Source organism: Chrysoperla carnea, chromosome X (assembly GCF_905475395.1).
Source record: "Chrysoperla carnea chromosome X, inChrCarn1.1, whole genome shotgun sequence".
NCBI lineage: Eukaryota > Metazoa > Arthropoda > Insecta > Neuroptera > Chrysopidae > Chrysoperla > Chrysoperla carnea.
The window spans coordinates 33,665,058-33,675,459 of record NC_058342.1 but is presented as its reverse complement, the minus strand read 5'-3'; the positions used below and the strand labels follow the sequence as shown (position 1 = coordinate 33,675,459).

Here is a 10,402-nt window from a genome sequence, read left to right as displayed (position 1 = left end):
ATTTCTTTTTGTAATTTCCTATAATTTTACTAGAAAACAAAAAAACGAATCAAAATAAAAAATTTTCGATTTGATATTTTGAGCTTGAACAAAACGAATACGTACAAATATAAAAAAAAAAGATTACTGTGCGTACAAGACGTACGCTCAAAAATTTTTTTTGAAATTAATAATCTGATACAGATTATTTTTGTTTTTAAGAAATTGGTTCAATGTATACTTTTCAATTCGGTTTATTCACTAGCGAAAATTCCGTTCACTGATTCCACCGATACATAGAACTATATGTTCGGTTGCGTTTTCGATGTGACGTCGTCTTTCTATATCCACTATCCACTCTGTGAAAATCAATATTTTAATACCCTCGGCTGATGTATATGTGTTCAGTGCATACCATATTATATTCAGGAGCTTATTCGGAGCTTTTAACTTTCTGATTGAAAGCGATTGTTTTCATCTCGAAAAACGATATCGAAAATTTTATATTTATATTTTTTTTTTTTTTTGGTCTGAGATTTTTAAGGATGTTCGAGCACCAGGGCAATGTTGGATAAAAGCCTTGTTTTTTTTCATATGTGGTTGGATTAAGTCTAAATTTTAGGGGCGGGGTTAAGATGTAGCGAGTAATTTTTAAGAAAAATCTCGGCTTGATAATATCTCGAATACTATACCGCCAGTCTTTAAACGAATCCGATTTTTGAAATATTTTGGGTCAAAATTATCATGGTTATTAGTTTAATCGAAATTGGCAAACGAAATTGGAATCTTAGGTCCTAAAATCATATCTTTTCCCTCATATCCCATATGGTTCTGAAATGCATTCAGGATTTAGTAGAATTGTCGAGAATTGTAAAACTACAGTTTGGGCATAGTATGGTCTCATTTTTTACAGATATGTACTTAATAATGCCATGTCTGTGAGGCTTGTAACCATTAGCGTTAGGTTTAGAAGGTTTAAACTTCTTTTCTACTCTTTAGCACAATAAAAGCTTGTCCCTAAAAAAATTTTTTTAATATCAATTTTTAATTTAAAGCTAAAAAACGTATGTGTATCAAATTTGGTGGAAGCGATAGTAAAATCAGGTCATACTTACCATAAAAATGCATACATATGCATGCAAATCGGGAAGTGGGTCAAATTTAACTTGTAAAAATTTTAGGACATTCATACATACATACAAGTGAAGTTAAATAAAAGCTTGTAATAAAATGGAAATCTTTATCATGAGCAAATTTATAAAAAATAAATTTTAATACAATGAATACACTAATTTACTAAATCAGAAAGGTATTAGTCTAGCATCCAAAGGTTATATCTTCTACGGCTTGATTTCCTTGTATCATAATTCCGTGTTATTTACCTAATAGTACAGTCGTAAGTTAGAAAAAAACCATTTTCGGAGTATATTTACATTAAAATGATTTGTTCAGGTTTATTTATTAAAGGGGGGAATAGTAATATTTATAATTGAGATGATTATGTAAAAGCATGATCCTATTTGGGGGGTCAATATTTACAACAATTTTCAATTAATTTTAATAACAAATGCATTTTTATCTCATGTTTTGTACTATAAATGTTGTGAAATAATTGCACAATTTTATTACGTCGTCGCGTCATCATAAATTCGTAGAATTCTTAAGTAAGCCTTACACCGTCAATATTATTGAGTCAATATCGATATTGAGCAATATATTGAGAGGAGTATATTAAAACAATAATATTGTCAAAAAAAGCATATTGAAGAAGGTTTTATTTATATGATTTGTAGTTTCACTTTGTGGAACATAAATTATTATAAGTTAAATAAAAGACCTTACGTTTACTCTATTTTTTATACCCTATGTATGAAATATGTCAAGGTATATTAAATTTAGTCCCAAGTTTGTAACGCTTAGAAATATTGATGTTACAAACAAAATTTTGGTATAACTGTTCATAAAACAACCACCTAAATAGTCCATTTTCGTTTAGCACAATAACTCAAAAACAAAGACAGTTATCGAGTTGAAATTTTATAGAGTGTTCAGGGCGTAAAAAGTGACTTTGAGTCCGTAAACGAGCAATATAAGCTAATTAGGTAATCAGTCTGTGGGACCCATCTTTTAAACCAAACAGATAGAACGAATTTTATATCCTGAATTTATATAATAAATCAAGAGTATATTAAATTGAGCAGAAAGTTTGTAACGCTTAGAAATATTAATCAATGTAAATAAACAAAACATTTCTTATGTGTTTTTATAATCAGCCAATTAGGTACGATGGATCGTTAGCACGATAAATCAAAAAGAAAAAGGGATTTATCGAGCTGAAATTTTTGTAGGTTTTTCAGAACGTAAAAAGTGAATTCAGGGCATAAAAGTGTGTTTGAAAACGAGTCAAGTGAGTTTGTCATAAACATCATTGTTTCCCCATAAGGGTGTAATTTTGAGGCAAAACTTTAGTTTCCATTTTTTTCAAAACTAAAAAAGATAGGATAAATTTTTAGGTAACTTCAAATGGATTTTGATTGGTTCTAATTTCATAGCAAAACCTATCCGATATTTCAAATGTGTCATATTTTATTCTAATTAATCGGAATTCTAGCCGAGAATGTCTTATCATTCCCTCTTTTTCCAGGAATAAATGTACTTTTTTCAAACTTGAATTTGACCTAATTTGTATACCTCTATATACATGAATTAGAGGTATTCAGCTAAAAGTAGTAAGTCGGTTTTCGTTTTAAGAGAGAAATGCCTAATCTAAATTCAGTTGGAACTCAAGATTTATTTGAGAGGAATTTTTTGATTGAATTTTGACAATGAGTACTTAGTCTAAAGTATTTCTTCCTTGGTGGCCGATCTTCTCCCAGGCCTATTTTAAGGTATTTTCCAAAAAAGGAACCCCATCTGAGAAACCCCATCAACAGTCGTAATATATTTTTGATAAAAAAAATTCATACTCGTATTTATAGAAACATGTATATGGAAGATTCTTGGAGTGTTTGGCACCCAATAAGAACTATGCATAAAAAAAATTATATGTAGTTTAATTGTATGTCTCACAACTAAATTCAAATTCATATTTAGCTTTAAAGCTTAAGAGCTTTTTAAGTATGTCAAGCCACGTTCTAGTGGCCTAGTAATCTAAAAACTATCAGAAAAGGAAATTACATTATTTCCTTAAGGTTAAAAATTCATTATTCCTGAAAGTTAAATAAAAGTGTCTCTTTTTTAGCATATTTATGAATTCTTAAAATAAGTGTATTTCTGAAAATGATGAAAGATAAAGCGAAATTTGTTTGGTTATAAAATTGTGCTTTTAAGCAAAGTTTTGACCAATGTTTTTCCCTTTCTCACAAAAAGAAGATTCTATATCTACAAAATTGGCGAACTTTTCATAAAGTGCGAATTATAAAAATGACTACGTCATAAACAGCGCAAACTATTTATATTTATGGCAACTGTTAAATCTTTTATGAAATAACAGTTGCCTATACAACATTACAAAAGCATTAAAAATTAATTCACCACGATTAGTAAAGTTCGAAATAAAACGATTCGCTGCAATTTTAAAATTGAAACAGTATATACAACTAGCTCGATCCGAGCGGCATTTCACTCTCGTAGTTACCGTAACTCGTGGCTACCCTATACCCGTGGCGAAAAACAACAAACAACAAATTTCGTAGTAAAGTGGTGAAAAAAGTCAAAAGTCCTTCATTTAATATTAGGAGAACATGTATTAAAAGTAGTAATTATATGTCTGGAGTATTAGAAGAGCATTTGTAAAAACTAACATGTTTGCCTAATAAACTTATTATTTAAATTTATGATATTTTTTCGTTCAACTTATTTGCCTAGCGTGTTTTTTCCTAAGCTGTACATTTTTAGATCGTGTAGATAATTACTCTTAAGAGTATATCCCCAAAGCTATATATGTTTCTCATTGTCTGTATACGGAGGCTAAGTGAGTGTTTACAACAAAATAGTTTTAAAAAAAATGATAACTAAAAAAGAATTTGCATTTATAATATCCTGGCCTTGGCAAACGAATTCATTTCAAGTTCAAATTAGTACACGACTGATTAGACATGTACAGTACAACATGTTACCGAATTAGGCTCGTATCATTGGATAATCATGCAATGGAAAATACCCGAGATCAATAACTCTTTTTCCAAACAGTTTCACTAACTGGTACATACTATCTGTATTAAAGTATATATGATATCACAAAGGGATGGACAAGCAAGACAGGCAATTTTACTTCATACTTTATAAATTACACTATTAGTTGTTTTGTTTTTAGTAAACTTACGTCTCTCCATTATTTGCTAGTAAATAAAACTAGAAAATATTCTCTTTTGAGTCGAATGGTACTTTACCATTTTTAGACCTATTAAAACCGAATCGTACTGACAGAGACATCGTATCAGATTCTTATTATGGGGTCATCCATAAATTACGTCACACCTTGAAGGGGGGGAGGGCATCATTCGAATGTGACAAGGGGCAAGGGGGTCAAAAGCTTTGTGACATCACATTTCAAAATTTGTGATGTCCAACCGCGAAATTTATAGGTAAACAAAAAAATATAACTTGTATATTAAACATTTACAAACGCAATCTTTATTATATATCTTAAAGGCGTCGTAACCATCGGGTGCAGCTGTGGCTCAAGGAGCTTATTCTTCGATCGTCCTTCACTGTGCTTCAGTCTTGTGCTTTAGTCTTAACTAAAAGTTGATAAATCTTGCGTTGCTGACCATGTTCTAAATACAGAAGGCAAAATTCTACCTGTCAAGTTAATTAAATCTGTTAGACATCACAATAGTTTAGATGCTTACGAAAGTATTTTAATCCACAAGGCAGGCAGGCAGGCAATAACACTCTGAACTGGGATAAAGGTCCTATACCTAACTCTGAATTGATAAAATGGACAACTATTAAAGCTCAACCCATAAAACTTCTCGTCAGCTATGGCGAACTTTGACATATATAAATTGATTTTTGCCTTATCCCGGGCAAATGAAGAGGAAAAAAGAAAAGATTGAGGGAAACCAATGAAAAACAAAAGATATAATTTATCTAATATATATATTATTTCATTAAAACAAAATAAATAAATTACAACCTCTAAAAAAAATTCAACATCTCAAAAAAAGCTTACTAAGTAATTAGTTAGTCTTGTTATCAATTGGTTAAATCAAAATACAACCCTTAGTCTTTAGACTTAGACTTAGTCTTATTTTATTATTTAACAAAGTCATCAAAATTATACTCAAAATCGATTTTAACGACATTACCACATCGACGTTAATAACGAATCAGTTATCACGACCAATTGTGAGAAAACTTATACAGAGAAAACTGGAATATAATCCCGCGGCAAACATTTTGGGGCGTTTATTGAATTTGTTAAACACTTCTATTGTTAAAATCATCCTTCTCTGAAGAAAAAGGAAGTCTCGGTAGCCAAGAGACAAGTTGGAGCACCAAAGAGTCTTGTCTTGGTTATCGGACTTTCATTTTTACACAGGGAAGGGTGATTTTTAGTCAAAGAGTCACCGAATCAGCTCCTAGAATGTGAGTTATGTTATAAATATTTTGAAATTGAGTACACACATCGCCAGAGACGGATTTGATGGTGGTGGTGCTCTAAACTCACGGAATAAGAACGAAGTACATGATTAGGCATCGTTTTTTTTATTTTGATCGTAAATCTTGTAAATTTCTCCAAATTAGGTCAGGATCTCACGCACAATTTAGCACTTGACGTCGCCATTTCGCTGCGTAATCGAAATAGCTCCCTTCACTGGCGTTACAATCGATTTTGACTATATTTTTGTTTCGTTAACGTTAACGTTATTAATAATTAACAGCCAAAATTTGTCTTTAAATTCTCTTAATAATTATTCAAAAATTATTGCGTTTTCAAAACAAAGAAAAATATTCGTATCCAAGATCCGTTCATATACTATCGTTTGAACTCTTTGAAAGGAGAAAATAGGGCGCGAAATTTAACCTTTAAACTGAAATAACCTGGTACGTATCAGTTCTAAAGAAGAGTGAAGGGTTAGGCGTTCGAGAAGCGTTCTACAACGATTTTAACACACTGAAATCCGACGCTTATATTATCAATTGATCACACAGTTCTTTGTCGAATAATCCAACCGAGTTCAACCCATTGCCCCCTCTCTAGCTCCGTTAACTACACAAGTTTCAAGTCATTGCAACTTACAAGTTTAAATTCCGCGCTGAGTCTCCCTACATTAGTAATTGGCCCCTAAAATTTAACCCTTATACGAAATGTAGTAATCATGATTTTTAATACATGCCAATAGGTTTGCGGCCAAGTGAATCATTTCAGAAAAGCTGAAAATTTCACAGGTGTTAGCCTCGTCCTTAACCGTAAGCCTATTCCATGTTCTCGAAGCGGAGGACTTTGACCTTTGACTCCAATAGAGTGCCAAAGATATAGCGTTTGTCTAAAGTTTGAACTGATTCCAGAAATGGTAGAACCCGTTTTAATCGACAGATTAAAATTTAATGTTGTGGGCTACCTTACACCCACCCTCGTCACATCACTACTTCAAAAAATCTGTCGATTAAAACCAGTTATACAATTTCTGGAATCAATTCAACCTTGGGCATTCTATTGGGGTCAAATCCCTCCGCTTCAAGAACGTGGAATAGGCTTACGATTAAGAACGAGGCTAACACCTACGAAATTTTTAGCCTTTCTGAAAACATTATCTCGAACAGATCTATAAACACGTTTAAGGCTTTTTCTTGTTTAATTTAAAATGAAAATTTGTATACGATTAAAAATTATTGTGGGAAAAAAAACATTATTTTTAAAAAATATTTTAATACTTTGGTTGGTTAAAAAATATTTTACATTTGTGTTGCACCGTTTATTAATAACAGTGTTCCAAAAAAATCGTTTGACAAACAATTTTTAGGACACCTTGTAAAAACTCCTACTATCTCTTTCTAGAACAATTTATTGCACACTAAAGTTTTAAAATCTAAGCGCAAATTTTTATTTCTTTGCGAACATTTGTGTTTCTCAGTACTGTATTTTTTTTTTAAATATAATACAGGCTGTCCTGAAAATGGTCCAACTATTTCGATCGTGAAATAGGCATGAGAGGGGATTTCAAGATTTACTAGAAATAACCGACGATTTCGAATGAGCGACCAGTTTTATCGAAATACCCCTCTCACTGGAACCTTTTTTAATGACAGTCTGTATAAATAACAATTTTTTTTTTAAATAATAAAATGCAAAAGAAAATTTAGTTATGAGTAATCATGAATGATTTTTCTGATTATCCAATATGTCTTTCTGTTAAAAATGTAACGATTAAATTTAAAAGAGGCGTTATTTTAAAAAAAAAAGCGAATGCGAGAACCAAATAAGTTTATGTTACTAAGAGCGATTATAAAATCATTCATAATTGCCCATTACTAAACAAATTTTAAAATCTTATAAATGCAAGAAAATTAAGATAAAGAAACGTTCAATTATTACGAAAGTATGCAAACTGTAGTGAAAGATTAACCCATCTTGGGGCCCCTAGGCAATTCAAGTCTTCTTACGTCACCATAGCCCACATCTCTTCCCTTTTTTCAATGTACAAAATGAATGAAGGAGAAAAAATTGGCTTACGTAATAATTGAACGTCCTTTAAGAATGAATAATTTTCATAATCTAATTCGAAAATCGATCGATTTTCTCCATTTGTCGTGATTATAAAAATCAAATTATTATCCGTTAATAAATATTTTAAAATCATTTTTAAAATTGCACAACTTAAAAAAAAAAAGAATGGAATATTCCACAAGGAAAAACCTTGTGGAATTTACAAGATAAAAATTTGTACTATCTTTAAAAAACGGTTTTTTTTTGTAGCCTCAAAATTTCTATATGGCATTTTAGGACGAAGGACAAAGTACTTTTCTAAATTCGAGTCAAATTTATTTTAAATGAATTAATTTAAAGGTTAAGTTTAAGGCCAAAGGAATCAATTTTCAAAATTCCCGATTTTTGATTCGGTGATTTTTAATTTTCCATTATAATAATGTATCATGTTTTTCCCTCTTTTTTGAGTCAAATTAGGCGTTGTCAAATTGCCTTGTTTGGACCTGATTTTGTGTTTAAAAATGACGTAGAATTATAAAAGGTCTGAGACAGCCGTAAAGAATCAGGTCTTTAGAATTATATTCTAGAAAGTCGAATAAAAGAATTCAAAAACGGCGATTTTGTGGTTAAAAATGATGCAGAATTATAGAAATTCTGAGATAGCCATAAAGTATCAGGTCTTTATATTCTAGAAACTCAGAGTTTTCTATGAGTCATTATTTTTTTATCATTTTCTCTGATTTTCCTTAACTTTTCCTAGAATCTCAATATTGCCAGACATTTTCAGATTTTCAAAACAAATTTGACTACAATTAAAAAAGTATTTTGTGCATCGTCCTTTTTAAAATAATCGATAAATTAAAAATGCCAGAATTTTTGGATATCCAAAAATGAATCCAAATTTTAAAAAATTATATACATTTTTACGTATTTAATGAAAATTGTTCCATTTGAGGTATATCAGATGTGGATTTCATGCCTAATAAAACTTCCCGTGAAACAGCTGTACGTCGTCGAATTTTACTTTTCGAGCCACAACTATTTAAGGACGTGGACATTTTGGAAGCATCTAAATCCATAATACTTAATCTAGATGGGGAAGACGATCGACTACTACTATTTGAGCTAGCTGCCTCGTTGGTTGTCGTGGACGAAGATGCCACTAGACTCACTTTCATATCATCAGAACGTTGTACCATGTATTCCAAAAGTTGATTAACCATTACATGTTCTTGTTTGATTTGTTCTAATTCGGTTTCACGCTCTTGGACGAGTAAGTCACGTTGTGATGCTAAATAACTTTGTGATAAGGCTAAGTTTAATAATTTATCAATTAAATATTTTGCTTCGGCCATTGAGTTTACGGATTGTGCGACGGCTTGTACATCACTGATATCCGGATTCTCCTATTTAAACAAAAATAAGAAACATATAAATACTACTTTAAAACAAATGAGTTTGATGGAAGATTTTTCCAATTTACGATGTCAAAAAAATAACTTTCGTAAAGTACATAAATTAGAATAATCTTGACAGTTTTAGTCCCTTTTTTTAGGTAACATAACGATTAAAGCATGACTCATGTGGTAATGATTGCACACGTAGTACTTGTGTTTAATATAAAAATAATTCAACTGTAAAAGCCCGAATTTTCTAGACCCGACAAAATCTGTCATTGAGCATGATTAATTTTCGCATGGAAACAATATCTTACCGAGTTACCCACCGGCAACCTTCATTTTTACGTTCAGGAACATGTCTTAAACAGGAGCATGCTCAATGACGAATTGTGCCGGGTCTAAACGGAATTGATTTCTGAAGTTATCTCGAATATTATTCGTACAATCATTAAACGAAGCCGATCTAGGGCGCTGAAATCAATTTGATGGTCCATCTTGTCTTATGACAATCGGACTTTCATTTTTACTCCAAGATGAATGATTTTTAGTGAAGGACTCGCCAAATGAACTCCTTAATTCGGGCTTTATCAGTAAAATTGATATTAATTTAAAATGTTAATTTTAGTACACAACTGTATTGATTAGAAAAATCTAAAACCGATCAGTATTTAGAACTAAATTAGGTTAAACCCGAATTTGATAAATTATTTATATTTAAAATCTATTGTTATTTCAATTATTATTCAACAACAAAAAAACCCAAAATCGTTTAGTGTAAAAACATAAAGGGCGCAGTCGGTAGGGTAAACCACGAGAGTAAACAAATAACTGCGCATCTTTATCCTACACTAATTGTTAGTAAATAAGTTGCCAAATTATTTAGAAAAAAATTTTTTTGAAGAGGGGGTAGGCCAGAAATTACCTTAAATCGATTAGAAAATCGTTTTTCGTACGGAATTTTGGGGGACAACTTCAAAACCAAGCATCTAATAAGGTATATATAAGATTGGAGGCGTAGTTTCTGATTTACGATATTTTGGAACAATTTCTGGCGATAATTCGAAAATTAACCGTCCATTCGTTAAATGAACCCGATTTTTGAATTTTTTGGGTCAAAATTACCTTATAAACTGAGTTTTATCAAAATACAAGTCGAAAAATTTGTTTCGATTTTTTGCAATTTTCTTAAGGGTACCTACCCCTTAGTAAAAATCGAAAAAATCGTGAAAAATCTTATGTTTCGGAATTTGATAAAAATCAGTTTATAAGGTAAATTTGACCCAAAAAATTCAAAAATCGTGTTCATTTTACGATTGGGCTAATAATTTTTGAGAAAAACGACATTTTGGTTCGATTTCTGGCGATATCT

General features: G+C 31.1%; 1 protein-coding gene across 1 annotated transcript in view; it reads right to left on the bottom strand.

Moving 5' to 3' along the window:
• Positions 1-5,125: 5,125 nt before the first annotated feature.
• LOC123302723 (kinesin-like protein KIF21A) overlaps positions 5,126-10,402 on the bottom strand; it is a 29,242-nt gene continuing 23,965 nt past the window's right edge. The window contains exon 9 of the mRNA XM_044885786.1: positions 5,126-9,039. Coding sequence (XP_044741721.1) covers positions 8,557-9,039 — 483 coding nt within the window. The 3' untranslated portion in view covers positions 5,126-8,556. The remainder of the gene's footprint in view (positions 9,040-10,402) is intronic.